The following is a 22,507-nucleotide window of genomic DNA, read 5'->3' as shown; positions in this document are numbered from 1 at the left end:
AGGTGCTCACAGGCTGTGGCAGGCTCCTCGCGGCTGGGCCAGTGGCGCGGACTGGGTAGGTAGGAAAGCCAAGGCCAGAAGCCCAGCACCCACTCCCATAAGCCAGCTGGTAGAGCTGGACCTGTGTGCAGGGAGTGTCAAGAGAGCCTAAGATGTCCTGCGGATGGTTATCATTCTAGAAAATACCACCACTGCAGAGAGGAGAGGGAGTGAGGAGAGAGACAGGGACATGACGGCAGGCCCCTCTGACCCATTATTAGAGCCTCGTTATAGAGTATCAGGGGGGACCTGTCCCCATCCCTGCCAACCGGGAGTGGCGGGGAGTCTAGCTAGTCACAGAAAGAAGGGTTAATGAAGCTTTAATGAAACAAAATGGCACTGGTTGGGGTTTTCTTTTTTCATTTCCAGTTCCGGAGACTATAGGTTTAGAAAGCTTGCCTGTTTACATGCTGCATCTTAATGTGCCTCCAACTACATCTCTTGTCTTGCTTGATTTCACGTCTCCTGCTCCTGATAGCAAATGTACTGTTTAGACCGAACACACCGCCGGCATATGGCACCGCTCGCACATACGCAGCGCAGCGGACCTGCAGCCCCCACAAGGGGCTGGGGGAGGGGCTGGCTTTGGTTGCTGAAGGCCTGGTCAGGTGCAGCCCCAGGTTTCTCCTTATATGACCTCCCATTCAGGGAATACGGGAGACTGTCTCCCAAACGTGGGTCTGGGACAAGCTGGGTCTCATGCTCAATGTCTTTATTTCTTATCGGTCCCAGACCACCAGGGCTGCGGGTACCTCTGTAAAACGGTGTACCCACAAAGGGGAGACAGCTGTTTCAGACCCACTTCGGGGCGCAGAGCCATCTGCCCCTGCAGAACAGATGCGGATGGGTGAGAGAAACGGGGTTCTTCCGAGCCTGGTGCAGTGGGCACGCACTGGCTGTCCCAGAGGGTTCTGCTTATGCCAACAGCATCCGGGATGGGCATGGCTCATCTGAAATCCTTCTGCCCTCCCGCTGCCCCCAATGGAAAGCTACATACGCCGCCAGTCTGGGATGCATTACCAAATCCTAGAGGAAAACAGGTATCTGCCCGACAGACCTTGCTGGTGGATTCATCCCAACCACAAGCACTGGTCCAAACCATCAAGGCTCACCCATCTTCATCTTAACTTGGCCCCCGTGTTCCGCTGGGAGGACTGTGTACATGTCTGAGGAAGACACTGCGGGTCAGAGAGGCGATGCTGCCTGCCCAAGGCTGCACAGCCAGTAGGCTGAGCATTACTCCAGGACCCCTACTTCAAATCTTACACCTGCCCGGGGACCCAGAAAGCTTGCTTCTGGCAGCCCAGGGGACTTCTGCCTGCACATCTGGGTGTTGTGGGGAGGGATGGGCAGGCCTGGGCTCCTCCAGATGGGCCTTACCTGTGACCATCAGAAATGCATGTTCTCAAGCTCTGTTCCAGAGATTTCTCCAAGGGATTTGTGTGGTCATAGACCTCAGAAGGGCTGCCTTCTGAGACCCACCCTGACTGCAGCCTGTGACTCTGGAAATGACCCAAATGACAAGTGGAAATTTTGGGAGCTATGAGCTTTGACCATCTTTGCTGAGGTCTGAGGCCTCCAAAAGCTCTTGCCTTGTGTCCTGGAGCCCTCAAATGTCACAGGTGGTCTTAGGAAGGTGAGGGCCAAGGGCTCTGGCAGCAGACCACTTTTGAGTTCTCTCGGCTCCTAACAAGTGTCCAGGAGCCTTTCCGGAGTGGCAATACAAGGCAGACAGGGACCCTGTAGGGGTTGACTCAAGGGTCCAGCAGCCCAGGGGTTGGCTGCCCTGGGGTCCAGCTCCAAGGGCTCATTTTCATTATGTCCATGGTTCTCTTGAGAGTCCAAGGGGCACAGACAGACACCAGCCCACCTCGACAGGCAAAAGCCCACTCCCAAAGACCAGCCCCGGGGTCCAAGGAGCCTCTGGTGGAACCCAAGACGCACACGCCTCCGTTCATCTTCAGGTGTGAAGGGCTGCTGGCATGCACTTAACTGCTTCGCCTCAGCCCGACTCGGAGCAGCTTTGGGAGTGGGCGCCCTGTCCCCTCTGCTTGCCTTCTCCTCGGGCCACACCAGAGGCACAAGGAAGTGCTGTGGGAATTCTCTTCTTTGGGCTGAACAGAGAAGCAGCAATGGGCAGCCGGAAGTTCAGGCCTTCCCCAGCAGCCACCCACCCATGTGGGCTCAAGCTGAGGGCTAGGGTGTGAACCAACGAGAGAGGGCAGACACCCAGGGCAGCAGGAGGGCGAGCAGGCCCCAGGAGGTCTGAGCAGCCAGGGTGGGTGAGGCCAGGGTACCGCAGCCTCCGGCAGGCTGCCGGCCAAACTGGAGCCCAGAACCGCAGCCTGGGGGCCCTGGGGGAACCCAGGGAATCCCCCTTTCATCTCCAGTGCAGGCCTCCCCCCCAATTCCGCGGTGGAATCGCAGGACCCCCGCCCCCTGTGCCTGGGCCAGTGGATGCTGATGCTCTGCGCACACCTCCCCATGGGCCACCCTGGGGATCTGGGGGATCCGAATCTGTTGGTTTCCTGTCTCCTCGTCCCGGCTAACCCGAGCTTCCTGCGCAGCCCCGAAGACTTACAAAGTCTGGCCCCAGCCCCCTGCGTGGCTAGAGCTTCGGGGCCTCCCTCAGTTCCACCAAGCGGGTGGCCCGCCTCCCCTGAGGCCCTGCGCGCGGTCGGTGCTGCAGCAGAGCCAGACGCCCCAGCGGCCACCTCCGCCCGCCCCCCCTGGCTTGAGCGAGGCGGCTGAGGATGGGACCCGGCGGCTCCCCATCCTCAAGTCCACCGCGGGCTCGGCGCGAAGTTCCCCCAAAGTGACCCGGGCACCGAGAACCCTTGCGCCCTCCCCCCGGGCTTCCCCCGAGACTCCGCCCGCCGCCCCCTCCCGTGCCGTTGGAAAAGTTGCGAGCGACGCCCCAAACTCCAGCCGGCCCCCAGCCGGGCGTTGCGCGTGCCCCGGGCGCCCCTCTCCTTGCGCTCCGGTGCAGCTCAGGGGCGCAGCCCCCCCAGCCCGGGCGCCATGACGCGAGGAGCCCCGTGGGGGGCCCCCCGACGGCGGCGGCGGCGCAGAGGACTAGTGCGGGGCGTGGGCGGCGTCGCGGGGCGCACGTGCGCAGAGCCCGAGGGGGCCGCGGCCGGGCGGGCCGGGGGCGCTTACCTGTTGGAGGTAGAGGAAGGCTGGCGGGCAGGGCACGGAGTGCGGGAGCATGCTGCCGGAGTTGGACAGCAGGAGGCAGCCCGAGTTCGCCATGGAGCACAGCATGGGGCGGCGGGGGGGCGCCCGGCGGCCGAGGCGGCTCTGCGCTCTGCGTCCCTCGGTGTGTGCGCGCGCCCTGCCTCCCGGGCGCCCTCCCGGTCTGTCCTCCTCCTCCTCTTCCTCCTCCCGGCCTCCCCTCCCCCTCGCGGCGCTCGTTAAGAGGGAGGCATGGAAAGGCGAGCGACGCGCCTCTGCCGGGGGCTCCCCCTGCCCGGGCGGGGAGGCTGGAGAGAGCGCGCGCGCGCGACAAGATGGCACGAGGCTGTGTGCGCGAGAGGATGGATGGTGGGGAGAGGGGAGCCAGTCACTTTGGAGCCACCGGAGCCCTGTCTGCAAAGAGTGGTGCGTGTGCGTGTGTGAGTGCGCGCGTGTGCGCGCGTGTGTAGCGGTGGGAGGGGGAGTCCCTGGCGTACTCCAACATCAAACAGAGCCCCGCGCTCCAGGAAGAGAACCCGGCCGACGGCGGCACCGCAGGTCCCGCACTTAACCCCTAGCCCGCCAGCCTGCGCAGGGCCCTGAGCTCTAGCCCCCTCCCGCGGGCCCCGCGCTCCCCTCCTCCGCCCGCTCGCAGCCTCTGCTCTGGGGTCTGGGACCTCCCTGGACACCCCGCTGGTCTGCGCTGCGGCGGCGGAGAGGAGCGGCTCTGCGGCCCACCGACCGGAAGGCTCTGATCCTGCCTGCGTTCAAGAAGCGCCTCTCTAAGGGAGGCCGGCTCCGCGGCGGGGAAAGTCGGTGATGTAATGAGGCATCTACGCAGAGGCTTCCGTGCTGGGAAGGCTTTTCCAGTTGCTCAGGGCTCAGAGCCCCCCCCCCCCGCCAGAGACCCTCACGTACCCCTCTGCCTTCTTGCGAGACTCTCGCCCCCCATGAGACACCCCAACACCCTAATGGTCCTGGGGATACTCAGTATGGGGTGGGTGACAGGAGCAGTGGCCACCAGACGCGCCCCCTTTCCAAACACGCTGGACTTGGCATATACATACTCCAAGAGCACAGAGCGCCCAATCCTGACCCCAGGCAGCCTTAGACAAAAGCCTTGGCTTGCCCCTCACGCCACCACTGCAACCTGCCTGCATAAACCTGCAGCTTCCCAGACACACACACACACACACACACACACACACACACACAGTCACACTCTAGCTTGCTCCTTTCACCCTCACCAGGTTCCCCCTGCTCACAGTCAGCCTACTACAGAAAGCCACAGGTGAGAGGCTGGGAGTGGGACCCTCTACCATTTACCACTGCTCGAGGTAGTCCCATTGGGGCACGTGTCCAGCCTCACACCCTGTTTATACACACAGCTTCTGGGAAAAGACACAGCCAGAGCTCAGTATGGATTTGGGACTCAGCTGTCTTACCTCCAGTTTTGCGCCATGTACTGGGGAAGATGGCTGCTGGATAAGAGGGGCCTCCGCACTAGCTGTGTGACCTCAGGGTGATGTTTGTCCTCTCTGGACTTAGGTTGTTTTACCCAAGCTAAGAGGTTGGTGAGATGTTACACCCAGCTCAGGGCTGGTGGAATCGGTGCCATGAAGGAAGAGATGGCAGAGGAGGAGTTGCGTGGCATTGGAAGGAGCCTGGTAGGCGTGGGTACTGTGGGCAGCCTCCTGTGAGGTCTTCCAGGCCCCCCAAGTCTAAATGGTCTACAGTTCACTTACTTCTGAGAAGGAAAGAGGAGAAAGCAGAGAAGAGACTGGAGATGGGAGAGCTACCCCACCTTGCCAGGTGGCTCAGGCTCACCTGGTTTTGCTCTGGAATCGGGCAGGAGTAGCACGGGCAAGGTGTGGGCCTTGGGCTTGCCGGGGCTACCTCTGTCTTTGTCTGCCAGTCCCAGACACAGTGGTAGGGGCGGCCCAGCACCAAGGCCGGGCACACCTGGGGCATGGTGCTACAGGCAGCTAGGCCCAGCCTGGCTGGTCGGGTTCAGTAACCCTGCTCATCCTCTGCCCCTGTCTTGTTCCCTCACTGTCCTCTTGGACAAGCTGGTCTTCTGAAGGGGCTGTCAGAATCATTTGCTACAAATTTCTCATTGTCACCAAAATGTAAACTATGAGATCAAGGCCTCGAGAAGAGGGTACTGAGTGTATTCCATGCAGTGCCTATCACATGACTGCTATGAATTAGAACTCATTGTGTGCAGACACTGGCCTAGGTCCTGGAGCTGTGAGAATCACGTTCACGGCCTTGCAGTGAGCACAGCGTATGGTGGGGAAACCAAGCCTGAAGCCTCATATGCCGAGAGCATCCAGTGGGGTAGCATGTCTAGACACCCATCTCCATCAACCAGCCCATCATCCAGGAGAGGCAGAACTGACAAAAAGGAAATCTCCAGGAAAAGAAAGTTTGAGCAGTGTGTGTGTCTGGCTTCTTGGGACAGGGGTTATGTGCCTGCTGTCTCCCACACTGTGCTGTGGACATGTGATGTCTTAAGCAAGCCAGTTACTGAGTGTTACCGACTTCCCTAGTTCTAAGAATGTTACGGAGTCTCTTTCAGGCCCTCCTCACCTTCTGCTTCAGTGCCGGGCACCGGGCCACTGCAGTAGCTTGGGTGGTGCAAAGTTCTCCAGGCCTCAGAGGCCCCTGGCTACCCTTCACCCCCAGGTCCTCTTGGAGGAGGGCAGATGGCTCCAAGCAGAGAGTGCAGGAAGGCCATGAACCCAGATGCTTGGCTGCCCCTGTTCCTGGAGGTTGAAAGGAGGCTGGAGTTGGGAAGAACTGTCAATCCAGTGTGAATATTCACTACTTTAAAAAAAAAGAGCCATGGAAAAAATACCCCATTCGCCCTGATTCTGAGTAGGGCTTGTTAGAGAGACATGAACCAAGCTGTAATTATTTCTGCGCTCCTGGGCACCACTATAAATATCAGGCAAGGGAGGCACCTCAAAAGGGTTGGGTAGCTCATCTTTGAGCTCTCCTGGCTCCTTCCTGCCCCCATCCCATGTCACCTTCCCCAGCAGGGCCCTTCTGCTTGTAGGTGCTGCCTCCCCCCCACCCCCAGCGAGTTTTCCAGTAGGCAGGATCTTCAGGTTCCTCCTTCCCTGGATCCAGGTCTGCTTGCAAGACATCGGGCGTCTCTTTGGTATTTTGTGAAGTAGAGAGCAGTAGTGTTTGATGGGATGTTGTCCCTTAACATAGTATTTTTTTAAAAACAGATGATGGGCTGGTGAGTTCTGTTGCTAAATGACTTGGAGGTGGGATGTCTGTGACAAAAATTCCCTCTCCCCCTCTCATCCTTTGGAATTTCCAAGGCTGCTTGCGGCTCCTCCAGCAGGAAAGAGACCCCGAAGCCCCCAGAAGCAGATAGTGAGGCCCAGTTCCTCGTCCTGCCCTCTCTTCTATGCATTCTGGCTGACTGTCTCTCGGCTCCCCGCATGCAAGGAGGACATTGTGGAGCTTGGCTGAGGCGTCCCAGGACAAGGGGTGAGCTCACAGTCTCCGGTTGCAGCTGGCTCCACTGCGCCAGGCGGAGCCATCATCTGGAAATGCAACGAGCTTCCCGTGCTTTCTGCAGAGCCAGGCCTTTCTGCCCCAACCCCAGACTTCCTGGCACAGGCTTGGGCATGAGCAGTGGGGATAAAGGCAGAGTGGCAGGATCTAGCATCTCTAGCGGGATGTGGGGCAGGTGGAGCATGGTTCAGGGTGAGAGTATGTGGCGAGGTGTGGGGTCACCCAAGAAGACTTATGTGAACTCTCCTGAGCCCTGTGTCACCAACGGAACTCTGTCCTAAGGGAATCAGTGTCCCAACTCTCCAGTGGAGAGAATATAGTTAGAGTCATGGAAAAGCTCTTAGTTCATGGCTGTTCCAAGGTGCTTGGAGCACACACTGTTCTTAAGTTTTTAAGCCCCTTTTATTAAAAATAAATAAATAAATAAATAACAGAAATGTCTCAGATTCCTAAAGGTAGTGGCCCCCTTATATTGGGCGTGGGGGGGAAATCACTTGAATTTTATTCATCCTTGTAGGTCTAATTCTGGAAGGGTAGAAATGTTGGCAGAGGAGCCCCCACAAGGACAGAGGAGCAGGGACGGGCAGTGAGTGGCCTGAGTTGTCTAGTACAGCCCTGGATGACATGGCCACACTCAAGGTGTCCAGCAGAGGGCCCACTCGCACTGGGTGGAGGTCCCTTTCCCCTGCAAGCCTGGGTAGGGGGTGCTGTAGAGGGGTGCCTCACCCCTCGGTTCCTCTGCCTCTCTCTGCCAGGGAGCCTGGGATAGGCAGGCCCAGTGAGGCTGCCATGGTCCACACCCACCTTCCATCTCAGCAGAGGTTCCCCACCCGCTGATACTGTCCCCCTGGTCCCAGCAGAGACTGTAGAAAAAGTACGAACCTGCGTGCAAAGGAAGTTTATTTATCTGTTTAATTAAGAGGCATTTGCCAGCCACATCGGGCTCCATCCGTCTCACTTACAACCATGTCCCAGCAAAATTAAACATAATAAATACAGGGAGACTGAAAGCAAAGAGCACACTCGAGATATATGGGCAAATCTGGAAGTTGCACAGGGTTGCAATTATAAGGATATCTTTCTTTTTGCAAGTTTCCTTCCCCTTGGGGGCTCCAGAGCCAGAGGACTACTCTCAGAGAAGGGGCTGTGGATGTGTCTGCTTCCCACCACTCAGCATTGTTGGCAGGCTTTGCTTGTTTTAAATGAGCCTCTAGGACATCTCCCTTCGCCTCTTCTGCAGATGGACAGAGAGTTCAGCACCGAGCGAAGGGAGCATGTGAGATCAGTAGCACTGTGATGGTGCATCTCGGGGTTTGGGGGAGAGGCCTTGGCTGGCTCCCCACTGCTTCCTGCCGCATCTGGGCCCTGTTACTTGGCAAGTGGACAGCAGGGCCTAAGCAGAGCCTTAGAGGAACAGATCTTTGCTCTTCGCTGCCAGCTGTAGCCAAGCCACCATCCAGAGACTGGTCCCAGCACCCCATGGAAGCTAGAGGAGGAAGCTGGGCTGAGGGACAGCAGCTTACTCCTCTTTCTTTATCCCTCCCTCCCTCCCTCCTTCCTTCCTTCCTTCCTTCCTTCCTTCCTTCCTTCCTTCCTTCCTTCCTTCCTTCCTTCTTTCTTTTAATGGATGTGTCTCTTTTATGATTTATTTATTTATATTTTATTTGAGAGAGAGAGGGGGAAATAGGAAGACAGAGAGTGGGTGCACCAGGGCCTCCAACTGCTGCAAACAAACTCCAGATGCATGCACCCCCTTGTACATCTGACTTACGTGCGTCCTGGGGAATCAAGCCCGGTTCCTTTGGCTTCATAGGCAAATGCCTTAGCCACTAAGCAATCTCTCCAGCTTGCTTTCTTTCTCTCTCGTTTCTCACTCACTCACTCTCTCTCTCTATCTCTCTTTCTGCTTTTTTTTTTCCAATGTAGGGTCTCGTTCTAGCCCAGACTGACCTTGGAATTCACTATGTAGTGTCAGGGTGGCCTTGAACTCATGACAGTCCTGATACCTCTGCCTCTCAAGTATGCCACCACGCCCAGCTACTTCCATTTCGGATCTGAAGACTAGGATGTTAGTGTTTGCTTAAACATCTCAGGAATAGGAGGCCATGGCAGAGGAAAGGACTTCTAGTCACCATCAGTGGCTTGCTATAACACTACCTTGCACTTGTTTCAGTTCTTTCCTAAGCTCAGCCCCTCACCGCATCCCAAGTTACTGCATCATTGCAAGTTAAGTAGAGAAGGCATAATGAGGAGCATTTACTATAGGATGACACTTTTAGGATCACAGAGGTGGCCCAAGGTCATACGACTAGTTAGAGGCCGAGTCCTGGCTGGCAAATATGACTCTGGGCGCTGGGCTTCACAGGAGCCTTTAGCTTCCCTCGGATGGCTGTGCTTGGCACATGCCCTTCTGCAAACAGCCCCATAATTAGCCCTTGGCTTGCTCTTCTAGCAGGATCAACCCCAAACCAAATGTGCTAATGGAATCGTCATTTGCAATAGCCTGGGCATCTACTAATCGCACCGCTGCTCGGGCTGTGTGGCAATTATCTCCAATCTCCCCATTCTCATTAGGCGGGAGGTCGAGAGAACCCAGTGGGCTGCTGAACTCTGTGATGAAGCCAGAGAGAGAAGCTTCCACTGGACTGCGATAGCCTTCTGCGGGGGCTCCTGGCCCATCAACCAGGCATGCTCACCTCACTCCAAACCTCACCTACTACTGTGGACACCTCTCTGTGTATGCCTTCTTGGTATCCTTGTGTTAAAACCACAAAGAATCACATAAAGGAGCTGAGAAGTCCACGAAGTTATGTCTGTCTGGAGGTAAAGACTCCAGCTTGAAGTGACATGTCTTTGGACAGCCAGATCCCTGGTGCATGCAAGCCTGAGGGCAGCCTCTGCTCACACCAGAGGTGAGCTCTTGTTAGAGGTCACCAGCCTCCAGGACACTGGCATGGACTGCACAACAATGCCCACAGTGCTCACCCTCGGGCACCGCGGGCGCTGATATTGCCTTTAGCACCTCTCGCTGAAGCAAGGGGGCCTTCAGCACCAGGGACAGCACTATCCTCGCCCACTGAGGCAAGGGGACGTCAGCACCAGGGACAGCACCATTCCTGCCGGGCAGCTTCTAACCCGGGGAAGGACAAGTGCTCAGAGGCACAGGCAGCTAGTGCTGCACAATATTTGGGGTCCTACCTTCTGGCCATCAGGTATTGAAGCTTGTGGGGACAGGTGATACTTTCTTTGTTTCCTTGAAGTATTAACTCTATAGAAGGAGCCCCTGATGTCTCTCTGGGGAACCCATCCAGGTTTTTATCACCCTGGCTGTCAGGAAAGTCTGACTTGTATCTTAATTTTCTTCAAAGGGAGAAGGCCTTGAAGGAGTGACAAGAGGGAGCTGAAGCCACTGTCACCACTAACTCTCAGGAAAGGCTGGGGTCACCCAGTAGAATTTGTGGAGCAAAGTTGTGCGCTTGTGTGTGTGTGTGTAGGGAGGGATGGAGCTGATGGGTAGCATTGGGCCATAGGCAGACACCCTGCACAGGGAGGGATACACATTTGGCCAGCTCCCAGTGCAAAGCCTGGCTGAGCTGATACCGAGCCCTGTGGGAACTGCACTGAGGAAGCAGAGCATCAGGGTTCCTGAGCAGAGGAGCCTGGTGGAAAGAGGCTGAGCTCTGCTCACCTCCACAGTATGTCTGGGTGAAGGGAGTCAGGGTTCTCCACACGTCCTGCCTCCACCCAGCCAGCATGGGGGTTCACTATTTTGCTATTAATTTTTTATGTGTATGTATGTGACATGTGTTTATAGGTATGTGTCATGCAGGTGTACATGCGGGGATATTCATTCACATGTGCATGTGGAGGCCAGAAGTTGACCTCAGATGTCTTGATTGCTCTCCACTTTACTTTTTAAGACAGGGTCTCTCAGTAAACCTAGACGTCACTGATTTGTCTAGACTAGCTAGTGAGCAGGCCCTGGAGAGTCTCTTGTCTCTGCATCCCCAGGGCTGGGACAACAGTCATCTTCCTCTGGCCCTGGTGTGTTACCGTGTCTGGCGTTCACGTGGTTGCTGGGGATCTGAACTCAGCTCCTCATGCTGCACCCACGGAACCATCTCCTCAGCCTTTAACATCAATTAAAAAAACGGTGCTTAGGGTTGTGGAGATGTCTCAGTGGGGAAGACTGTTTGCTACACAAGCATGAAGGCCTGAAGAATCTGAGTGTAGTTCCCCAGCACCCATGTAAACACTGGGCATGGTCACACATGCCTGTAATTCAGTCCAGTGGGGAACAGAGACCAGAGAACTACTGGGGCTGTCTGGCCAGGCAGTCTGACTGAACACAGCGGCTGTGGCTTCAGTGAGAGACTGACTGTCTCAAGGAGACACGCAGCTAAGCAATAAAGAAAGACACTGGGGTCTCTTTTGGCCTCTGCAAGCCGGCACAGGGCATGCATCTGCGCACACCTGCGCGCATGCGCACGCACACACACACATTACTCACGGAGCCAAACAAATGAAAAATACATTACTTGACAAAGAAACGATTGGTATTTCCTTTAGTACTGGGGAGGAGGGGCCAAAGAAGGCAGATGCAGCCAAGCACTGAGATCGCAGGTCCCCCAAATGGAAGAGAAGTGACAGAAGCCAGTGGGTCTCTGCCTACAGGCGCAGCAGCAGCACTGAGTGAGCTAAAAAGCAGAATGTGAGGGGCTGGCACCACGCTCCTCCCCTGCCTCTTGGTGTCCCCAAAGTCAAAGTATCAGCTCATTAAAGCTCATCAGGAGCCCGAGGCTCACAAAGGTCCAGCATTGCCCTGGCAAAGTCCATGGCCCTGGGGAAGCTGGTGCACTGTCGTGAAGGCTGAGCCAGGCTGCAGACAGGAGCTGAGAACAGAGCAGCAATGCTGTGAGCTGGGGGTGGGAGGGTCTTCCAGTGAAGCCTCATGGGAGCCGAGTTTGTCCCAGGACTCTGAGGGGTGGGGATAATCCAGCTGGCAGGAAGCAAAGGGACAAAGTTCTGCTCCCCTGCAGGCTCACCTCCCACACTTCCAGGGTGGTAGGGGCCACGCATCAGTTCCTTTCTCAAAAAGAAAAAGAGGGAAGAGCAAGGGCAGTTGGGGTGGGGTGGGAACAGACAGGGCAGTGTCCAGTGTCCGCTCTGTCCAGCAGCTGAAAACACACCGTGGGAGGTCTGAGAATGGCTGCTGAGTGTGAGGACAATGTGGGGAGAGGAAGGGATGGTGAATGGTGATGTCAGAGAGCGGGCAAGTGGCATGCATGGCGTGAGTGTGGGTACGTGTTTTTGCTTGGGGGAAGGCCTTGCAGAGCCCCCTCCTTGTGTCTGTTCATCCTGTGGGGAAGCCTTTCCCCTCTTCCTTTCTACTGTAGCACTGGGATCCAGTCATGTTTTGGCATTAACACAACTCCCCAGTTCCAAGACATGAGGTTTCTGAGAATTCACTGGCAAGGAGATATTTTTGGGGGAAAGTTGGCAGCCAGCTGAGGGCCCTGGGCTGCTCTCTGTGACTGTGTTAGGATGGGTTGGTTGGGGGGGGGGGCGCCTGTCCCTTTCTTCACCCCTTTAGGATGCTGCAATTTTTGATTCCTGCTTGATTAGTATACAGCCAAGAGTCACTGTATTTAAGACTGCTTTAATTCTCTCAGGCCACCAAACTCTGGAGCGGCAAAGCTGCGAGGAGCCAGCCCCGCAATAGATCAAACACCAGGACCTTCAAATCGCTCCATGGCCCAATTTCTCATTGCTGCTACTGCCTGATAACCCTTGCAGCCTGGACCAATCCCTCCCTTTGCTGGGGGTGGACTCGAGAGCAGAATGTGGATGTCTATGGCTGAAATTCTCCTGCCAGCCTGAAGGGTTCCTTGCTCCAGCCCAGCAAAAGGGAGCCTGCAGGCACCCAGGGCAGCTCCAGCCATACACCGGCTGCTGCAGTGTTTGCACACCAGCCTTCCTGGGCCAGGCAAGGCGCGTGTAAATGACTCCTCTGGCTGACAGGGGGTGGCCTGTGGCTAGCCCTGCTACCTGAACCTCCTCCACAGCCAGCTTAGGCTCTTGCACTTTGTGGGGTCCTCCACCCCTGATCATTCACCCTCAAGATCCAGGTGCCTCATTCTCTGACCTGCCCCACTCTGGCCTCCCTAAGTCTAAGCAGGGGTTCCTCAGACAGAGGTGCCTGGCAGGCTCCTGGTGTTTTGGCTACTGTGGGATCACTAGTTCTCCTTCCCCTCCTCTCTCCCCCTCTCCTCCAGCGTCTCCTGGAAGGCAGGCTAATTCCTCTGCCTGGCATCTCGAGGGGTTCGCTTGCTTGGTGAGGAGCAGGGGCAGGAATGCATGTGACTTCCATTTCGTGCTCATCTTTTGTAGGCCAGATCCGTGTTGCAGTTCGGGAGGGACCACAGAGCAGCACAAGGCAGGGAGGTTACACTCCAGCCTCCGGGCTTATAAATTACATCCCAGAGGGGCTGGGGGATGCGCTTGCTAACCAAGTGCCCAGTGTGCAAAGCTCTCCTTGTTGAAGAGCAAACTCTTGGAGGATCAGGCTCTGATCAACCCCTTCTGCTACCAACATGCCACCGACGGGAAGAAACGTTTGCCTCCAATCTGGAGGAAGCCCTAGATGTTCTTTCCCAGGTCCAACCCTGGCTGCCATTACATTGATTTTTCTCTCCACCAAGTCTCACTGGGCTTAGCCACTCCCCCTGCCATTCCCATGCACTTAAAATATCACCTATAGATTTTCAAATTATTGTTACACTTTCTAAGAGAAGGACACAGTGGTTAAAAATTAACAGCAAATTTATAGGAATCCTATATGGCTATTACAGAATTATAATGAAGTGGCTGCCACTTGGCCAAGTGTAGGTAATTGGAAATCCACGCTGGGAGACTAGAATCTTTATGGTATTGGAATTGTATTTTTGAGAGTAAATGCTGTAAAGAGGGTCCATGGACCCTTGAGCTGGCCAAGTTCTTCTTTGGAGGAAAGCTTGGCATGTGTACTGCCCGGTTTAGAGGCAATTTAGAAGGGATATGTACTGGTAAACGGGATGGTGGCTGGGAGCCACAGGGGGAGAGGGGTGTTCTGGGATACTAGGGCACTGACACCACCATCTGCCCTGTAGGATGCAGGAGGAAAGAAGGAAGAAGTCACTAGAGGAGAGAAACAGGAAAGACGAACACAGCGTCAGACCAAAGGCAGCAAAGAGGTGCAGAGACCTGTACACAGATGCTCTCCTCACACCACAGCCCCCCCCCAAAAAAAAACTGGGTAAAAGATAGAGAGACCATTTCATCATGAAGATGCCTCCCTGCTATTCCCACAATGGCAGGAGTGGGCTTCATTGCACGCTCTTCTGTGTATCTCCTTAGGTCCCAGTGGCTGAGGTGGTGTAAAAGGGGAATGATGGTGTGGAAAATGGTTTCTGCCGAGGTGTGAGGACAGACTGTAGACTGACTCATCAAGAATAGTATCGAGGCCTGGGAAGATTGCTCAGTGGTTAAGAGCACTTGCCACAGCTTTCATTCCTGGCCAGTCAGGCCAAATGTACCAACTGGTGCAATGGTGGCATGATTGTTATGAGGGAAACCAGCTGCTCTGTGATTGGACTGGAGACCTAATCAATGGGAAGGAATTCAAGCCTGTTACTGAAAACCTAATCAAAAGCCTATGGCTGGGGGAGGGGGCCAAATGCCTGAGGGAGGAAGCTGCTACTGTTGTTTGGCCAAACGGATACAGTATGCCCACAAACGGACCTCTAAATTCTTATGTGTATGCCCATTCAGGAACGCTGCTCTCACTCTTGGTTGGAAAAGCTTGTCTTTTCAGGTGGCAGTGACTGCTGGGGTGACTCAGAACTCACCAAAGTTCTGAGAAGAAGTTCAGCACAAAGTGAGACATCTCTCTCACACCCTCCAAGGCTCGGGGACCACTGCAGAGGAGGTGGTGGAAAGAATGAAAGAGCCAAAGGAAGGGGAGGAGTGCTGTGCAGTACTGTCCTCCAGACAAAGTGGCTGTGGCACTGGTGACCCCATAGTGGCCGACACCTGACACTACCTACACAAGACCTGCATAATAGGAGGGAATAAAATGACGACATTAGGGGACTGTGACCATGGCATTATGTGTGTATGTGTAGCCATCCATCCATCCAGTACTGATAAAATGCTTGTGTTTTTCAAAATGGGTACTTGTTGCTTAAGAAGGAGGTCCTTTCCAGCAGAAAATCACTGAAGCTCCACTCACCAGAGACCACATACAGAGCTGTGTACAGCAACACAGTCCGTAACTCCAGTCTGTGAGGGTGAAGACCAGAGCTCGCTATGGACAGCAGCTCCTGATTGAGGGAGAGACCCCCGCCTCAAGCAATAGATAGATAAAGGATGACAGAAGAACTCACAGGCTTCTCTTCCAGCAGGGAAGGATGTGTCTGCACAGTCTGTGGGGGCATGGCTTTCCACCTGTACCACCCCCTTCCTCCAGAGACCACTCCCAGGATCCAGTGCTCTGCAGACTGCTGTACCTTGGGGCGGATGTCCTGACCAATGCACCTGCCTCCTGCCCTGTGTCCCAGTGACTACTGCTTGTGCCCGGGCAGCTGAGATCCTTTGCACACAGGTTCCGGGCAAGCCTAGAATCCTCCCTCCACTCCGGGTAGAGTAAGAACCCTCACAAACTCTCAATCCATCCTGAGACTTGTGAGCAAGTGGTCCAACACCTTGCGTTCCTGTCTCTGCCTCTCTAAGAACAGGACAGTGGGCCTTCATTCACACCAAATCCTCATTCCAGAGATGAGGGAGCTGGCATGCTCAGCTGTGCCTGTTAATTAATTCAACAAATATTTACAAATATGTATTGAGTGTCTCAGAGTGCCAGGCTTTGATCTAGGTCTTCCTCTGTGCAGTGACCAAATGCCACAGCCAATGACACCATCTTCCTCTGCACCTGGCCTGGATTTGCCTGGTGTCTCTCCCAAGGCCCTGATACAGAAAGTACAGCGAACTCTCGTTATCTATGCAAATGTGGTGGAACGTTCCACCGGTAATTTGGGAAGGGCAGAGGATCCACAAGTAATTCCTACTTGAATTTGGAATGCATTATGCTTTTTTTTTGCATTGGATTTACCTTCCTAATTACTGTTTGTTCTGGGCTGGGTGGGTATGGGTGTGCCCGGGAAGTATGCTAGTATCTCCAGGAGGAATTCAGCCTCAAGTCTCCTCCCCATGCCGCATCCACGGAGTACACGTGGACCGCGAGCCTCCTCCCCAGCCGTATCCCTCCGCAGAGTCCCAGCTGCATCCCTCCGCGGGGTACACGTGGACCCCAGCCTCCTCCCCAGCCATATTACTCTGTGGAGTTCACGTGGACCGCGAGCGCTGATCCTGCGTCCGGGTGGTTACTTTCATCCTGCTTCAATGCAAGTTGGTGACCAAAATGCACAGGGGACATGCTGGGTGTGGGGAGGGGGGCGACGCAGGGGTCGGAACCTTTCCCCCTCGCAGCCTCCCTGAGGCTGTTTGTTGTTCTCTGTCTCGCCCCCCGCCCCCCAATTTCTTTCTGTCTTGGTGCAGTTGTGCGCTGTACCAGGTCAGGGTGCAAACTGAATGACGGCTGCTTCCCAAGGCCCTCTGTCCTTGCAGGAAGTGATGCCTCCCACGCGGGCGCGGGCGCAGGTAGGAAGCAACGCCCGCCAGGGTGGGCACTCGAGGGAGGTCCTAGCGGAACTTCGGGCCTCAGAGCTGTCAGCTCATGGAGGTAGGCTTACATAAGACACCTCCGTGCCTCGCCTCACAACACGCCGAGAGACAGGCAGGTACCCCGGGGAGCTTGTGGCTCAGAGAAATGAAGGGACTTTCCAGAACTTATGTGCAGACCTCTGGTCACTGGAGTAGGGATTTTAGGGACCCTCCTTGCCTTTGAGGTTCTCAATGGCTAGTCTTCTACCGCTTTCCAGCAGCAAGTCCCTTCCCCTAAAGCTGGAGCTGGTTTACAGCTCATAGTGAGACTTCTGGATTATCTGGTTTATAGGGAGAGAAGGAGGCGGCCTGGGAGAAGGTGGGGTGGATGCTGCACAGAAGAGGGTGTAACTGTGGCAAGAGGGAGAGAGGGGGAGGCGCTCTGAGAAGTCAGCTCACCTCACTTGGCTTTCTCAAAGGCAGGGAGACGAGGGACACGGTCACAGAAACTGACTAAGGGGCTGGAGAGACGGCTCTATGAAGTGCTCGCTGCTCAAACTGGAGTACTTGAGTTCAGGCCTCTAGATCCCACATTAAAAAAAAGAAGAAGAAGAAGCTATGGTTATCCCAACATGCTGGCGAAGAGATGGGAGGTGGCAATAGGAGAATTTGCCAAAAGCTTTTGGACCAGCTAGCGTGGAAAACATAGCAGTGACCAGTGGGGATGGAAATGAGAGACCCTGCCTCAAATGTGGGGGAGGAGAGGACTGACCCCTGGAAGCTGTCCTGGGACCCCCACATACAGGGTGTGGCATATGCATGTCCCCCACTCACACACACACACGAATAAACAGGCTTATCATAGACACGCATACATATGTGCACACACTCTCACACACAAAAAAATCCACCAGTCAAAAAAGAAAGAGATAAAGGCTGGAGAGATTGCTGGAGAGATTGCTTAGTGGTTAAGGCGCTTGCTTGTGAAGCCTAGGGACCCAGGTTTGATTCCCCAGAACCCATGTGAGCCAGATGCACATAGTGACGCATGCATCTGGAGTTCGTTTGCAGATTCCCTCCTCTCTCTCTCTCTCAAATAAATAAAAATAATAAAACATTTAAAAAAGAAAGAAAGAGTAGTGCTCCAGTCCATGCTGCAACTGAGCCTTGGCCCCTCTGGGAAGCCCAAACAGGTACTACCTGCTGGCTGACAGAGCTGCATACCTTCAAGGGGGCTCCACACCTATGCTGACACCCTTTTTCTCTCCAGGGACACAGAGCTGCCCAGCTTGCTCTTCAGGAAGGAAAATCAGCTCAGTTAGGATTCTAAGAAGAGGGGATGGTCAGTCACTTGGACTGTCTGAACCCAACAGTAGCTCTAGAGATAATAGTGACCTCTGTGATGGGAACAGGTGACCGTGAACAGACTGGGTTGGTCCCAGTTCAAGAAGTAATTAGATATTCTTCTAAGTAAGTCTCTAAAGCTTTAATTAAACTGAAATAAAAGTAAAGCTTCAGTCCTTCTGTTTCATGAGCCACGTATCCAAGTACCCTGTTGTCACCTATGGCTGTGGCCGCTGCACTGACACAGATGGAAAATGGCCCTACAGCTGCAGAAGGTTCTGGTGCACAGCCTTGCTCCTGAGTATTCCCGATCCCTTTCTCTCTACTGCAGAGAGGGTTGTACCCCGCCCCCAGCTGCTGTCTGAGGCCCAACAAGATGACAGATGGCCGAAGCAGAGTGTGCAAGTCATAACAAAGTGGCCTCAAGGTTTTGCCCATGCTGCCAGCCTGCTGAGAAGGGGGAGAGGCAGCGGCACCCCCGGGGGAGCAGTGAGCTTGCAGAACTGCCCTCTGCCATGGCCAATCTCAGCATTTAGAGGATGGGCCCCAGGGGACTCCAAAGCCTTGGATCCCTTGGCTGGTATGGCGGACATCAGTCATGTCACTCATGAGAAGAAGAAATGACCTACAGATAGAGTCATGAAGCAGGAGCAGCCCTGGCACAGAGGAGGGACAGCACAGCGGCCGGCCAGGAAAAGCCACGGATCCCATACCAGCTGGTTCCTTGCAGCCCTGGGGCAGGGCCGTGGAGGGGAGGCCTTGGCAGGCCACGCCTTGGGGTTGTACCGACCACGTCCGTGGGGAGTCATTGAAGCCAAGAGAGCTTTGCTGGGCTGGCAGAAGCCTGCATCTAAACTCAATTGTGAAAAACAAAAGGGAACTTTCCATACAGGGCGAATCTTTGCTGGGGAAGAGATAAACTGTGATGGGCAGACTGAGCTGGGAGGGGTGTGCCTGTGGGCCCTGGTCCCTGTTGGTGCTGGAATCCCCTTCGCTGGGTCATGTCAGGAGGCCGGTGTGAGGTGAGTGTACCCAGACCTCCGTGTATGCCAGGTGTCTGCAGAGGGCCAGAGTCAGGAGTCCAGGCCTTGACCCTTCATCTGCCTCAACTCGCCCCACATTCTTCTGCTGTCCCCAAGTCCCTCTTCTCTCACCTTATCTTTATGACCCCCTAAAGAAGAACAAAAGTGATATGCAAGATCACTCTAATCCATGGGGCCAGAAAGATGGCTTGGAGGTTGAGTGCTTCTAACGCAAACATGAGGGCCTAAGGGGGCCTGACGCTACCTGGATCCAATAAGCCCAGGCCTGCAGGAGGCAGAGGCAGAGAATCACTAGGGCTTGGGAAAATGGAAAGCAAGAGATGTCACCTCAAGGAAGCAAGTGGGTGAGTGATGGTGGCGGGGCATTCGACATTCTTCTCGCCTCTAGATGTACATGCAAGGGGATGTATGCATCGGTATACACCTGCATCTACACTCCACAAAACACACCACACATACTGCAGACACCAAACACACACACACACATCATCATCATCATCATCATCCTGATCCAATTACCTTGTAAACAGAGCCATGCAGAGGCTGGGGCATCACCCAAACCAATCCACACGCCCTGGTGTGCTCAGTCCTGTTTGGCAAGCTGGACTTAAGTGGCTCTTCTTGGCTCCAGAGGGGAATCTGGATGTTTTTTAAAGGGGAATGTCAGGGAGTGTGTTGGAGGCTGAGTGGGAAAGTAAAGAAATTGCTTTTGTTCCCAGACACCACAGTCTTGACAAACCGCTAGCAAACAAAACCAAGTGGGTCTCCTTGAGCAGTCGCCCAAACCGGACATCATGCGCTGCCCCCAGTGCTGAATCCATCCATCATGCGGGGAGTTGTCCCGAACCAAGACATTCATTTCTTTTCATCCTCAAGAGGGGATTGCTCAACCTTTCTGCCCGCATTTCCATCCCTCTCCATCTCTCCCTCACCTTCGTATTTGCTTTTGTAATACTATAAATTCTTCCTGCCACCAAGTAATGGAGGCGGTCCTTCCCTGCCCCTCCCCCCGCCGTGCTCTGCCCTGGCTAAGCTTCCCTTGTCTGCCTTCTCACTCCTTCCCACATGCCTCCTTTCCTCCACCTTGTCCTGACACCAGTGGGGCTGGAAGAGACTGACAAGGAGCCCAGAGCAGACTCAGCAAACTTTGCTCCAAGTTGCCCCCAGCTCTCCGGCCCCTCTCTGTGTCACCTCCCCTACAGCAGACAGCTGAAAAGCTCGAATTCAAACTGATACCACCTCCTCGCTGCATTTGCCATCCCCTCCTCTTCCTGCTTCGCTCAGAGCTGTCAGAGGCTCCAGGTGACGACGCAATGTCTCTAGAACATCAGCGGTCGTTCCTGGGAGCATGCCCTGGGTCCCCCGGGAGTTTTCAGAGGCAGCAGCACGGCTTCCCTGGCTTGGCGGTGGAGCGGGCCAGGGCCCAGCTTAGGAGGACTCTGGCTGCTGTGCCCACTCCTGCATTTAAGATGTACCACTCTCAGGTGCTGTGCCATCGACCAGAGCCCCTTGTCCCCAGGAAGAGAGGACAAGAATGTGATTGGCAGCTCTGGGGACAAATGTGGGGCTATGTCCAGGGTTGCACCACAAGGAATGACTGCAGATCTGTTCTTTACGTGCCGTCTTTGAGCTCATCCGCACCCAGCCTCCGGTGCAATTCCTGCTATAAGCCTGTGGGGGCAGTGCTGTGTGAGCATGTCCCCCGGATTGAAACATTCCTTCCCAGAAGGACTGGAGAGTCGGGAAGTCAAGTCTCAGAAAGCTGAAACATACAGGTCACAAGATGTCATCGCAGGGTTAGGAGGCAGGGACTGCTGATCAGCGTTGGGTAGCAATTTCCTCCCAACTGGAACATTCCCTCTTAGAGGGAGGGAGAGAGGCTTAGGAGACAAGTATATGATAGCTAAAACTTACAAGGCCGCAAGACCCCTTCTCAAGTTTTATAAAAGCAAGGGCAGAAGAACGCGTTGAAGGAACAACTGCTGCGGGGAGACTCAGACCAGCCAGGAGCTGCCTGCAAGTGCCGAGGGGATCCCAGGGCCACAGCTGCTGTGAGCCATCACCCGTGCAGGTGAGGGGGGGGGTGCTTTTCTGTGCTGCAGCTGCTTTTGAGTAAGTGACCCCAATAAACTCATTGGCTCACCAAACTGGGATTCGAGTGCAACTGTGCTTTGGTCTGTCATCTGTGTCCTATATGGCACAAACAGATGTGCTGTGTCTTTCTAGGAAGAAGTTTCGCCAACAGGTAGTTACTAACTCCTCAGCGCTATAAGAAGACAGTGGGGGCTGGAGAGATGGCTTAGCGGTTAAGTGCTTGCCTGTGAAGCCTGAGGACCCCGGTTTGAGGCTTGATTTCCCAGGACCCACGTTAGCCAGATGCACAAGGGGGCGCACGCGTCTGGAGTTTGTTTGCAGTGGCTGGAGGCTCTGGCACACCCCTTCTCTCTCTCTCTCTCTCTGCCTCTTTCCCTCTCTGTCACTCTCAAATAAATAAATGAAAATAAAGCAAAAAAAATTTTAGAAAAGAGGGACAGTGAGTCTCAGGCGGAGGACCCAACTACAGCACTTGTGTCAGATGCCTCTGGTACCCACCTCATGCCCACCTTTGTGGCAATCAGGACACACAGTGGAAGCTGACAGCCACTCACCTGAGCATGCTGCCTCTCACTTCCCACCCAGGGGTTTTCCTGCTGCCGCTGTGTAGGTGCCTACTGAGCCACCCTGACACATAGCAGCTCTATCAATGCCATCTGGAGCCATCCTTGGCAGAGGTAGAGGACCTAGTGGACGACTCCCTCTTTTCTCTGTATGGTGGGCAAATCAAGTCATCTTTGCTAGAGGTGCATTATAGGATCCTCTGTGAGATGAGGCCGGGGTCCCCATGCTAATCCCATGACACCCCCTCAGATCAGTGCCTCCCTTTGTGTGCATTGCTCGGCCTGCAGCCCTCCACACCTGCGCCCATCCCAGAACACACCATCTGCATGGACAGGCGCCTCTTGGTGATTTCCAGAGAGAACCCGGGCTAAGGCAGCTTGTGGTCAAGGTAGCTGAGAAAGCAGTCCTTAGGCTGGTCTCTTCGACCTGGGTCACTAGATGGGCAGATTATGCTCCAAACCATTACTGGTGACAAACATAGCCAAATACAGTTGTGATAATCCATACCTGGCAGGTAGGAGCATCATGGTCACCTCGGCTGTGGCAGATGTGTGATGGGAGGAGGGGCAGACAGAGCATCAAGCATGTGATGAGGTAGCAACCGGGAGCAGTTTAGGGTCACCATGATGATAAGGGCCATGGGTCTGGCTGGCTTTTGTGAATGGAGTTAGAAGCCAGAGAAGGGGCTGGAGAGATGGCTTAGCGTTTTAGGAACATGCCTATGAAGCCTAAGGACTCAGGTTTCATTCTCTAGTACCCACATAAGCCAGATGCACATGGTGAGACACGCATCTGGAGTTCATTTGCAGTGGCTAGAGGCCCTGGTATGCCCATTGTCTCCCTCCCTCCCTCTCCCTCTCTCCCTCTTCTCTCCTCTGTCTTTATCAAATAAATAAAAATAAAACAAAGAAAAGCCAGAGAAGGAAAATGACAGTCCCAGGTCCATGGATTGTCACTAGTGTGGAGCCTTTCAAAGCCCTGGGACTTTGTCAGAAGAGTATCCTGGTTACCAAGGA

General features: G+C 54.8%; 1 protein-coding gene across 7 annotated transcripts in view; it reads right to left on the bottom strand.

Moving 5' to 3' along the window:
• Rbfox3 (RNA binding fox-1 homolog 3) overlaps positions 1-22,507 on the bottom strand; it is a 477,131-nt gene that overhangs the window by 99,609 nt on the left and 355,015 nt on the right. Inside the window, exon 1 of one of the 7 annotated variants that reach the window (XM_045159682.1) lies at positions 3,199-3,296. The exons of 2 other annotated variants lie outside the window; for them this stretch is intronic. In XM_045159682.1, coding sequence (XP_045015617.1) covers positions 3,199-3,291 — 93 coding nt within the window. In that variant the 5' untranslated portion in view covers positions 3,292-3,296. Of the gene's footprint in view, positions 1-3,198; positions 3,297-22,507 lie in introns of those variants that run through there. 4 more of the 7 variants (XM_004655249.2, XM_004655246.2, XM_045159684.1 and 1 more) reach the window with 4 other exon arrangements.

Source organism: Jaculus jaculus, chromosome 9 (genome assembly GCF_020740685.1).
Source record: "Jaculus jaculus isolate mJacJac1 chromosome 9, mJacJac1.mat.Y.cur, whole genome shotgun sequence".
In the NCBI taxonomy this organism is placed as follows: domain Eukaryota; kingdom Metazoa; phylum Chordata; class Mammalia; order Rodentia; family Dipodidae; genus Jaculus; species Jaculus jaculus.
The sequence above is the reverse complement of the archived record's forward strand: the minus strand, read 5'-3'. Positions and strand labels throughout refer to the sequence as shown.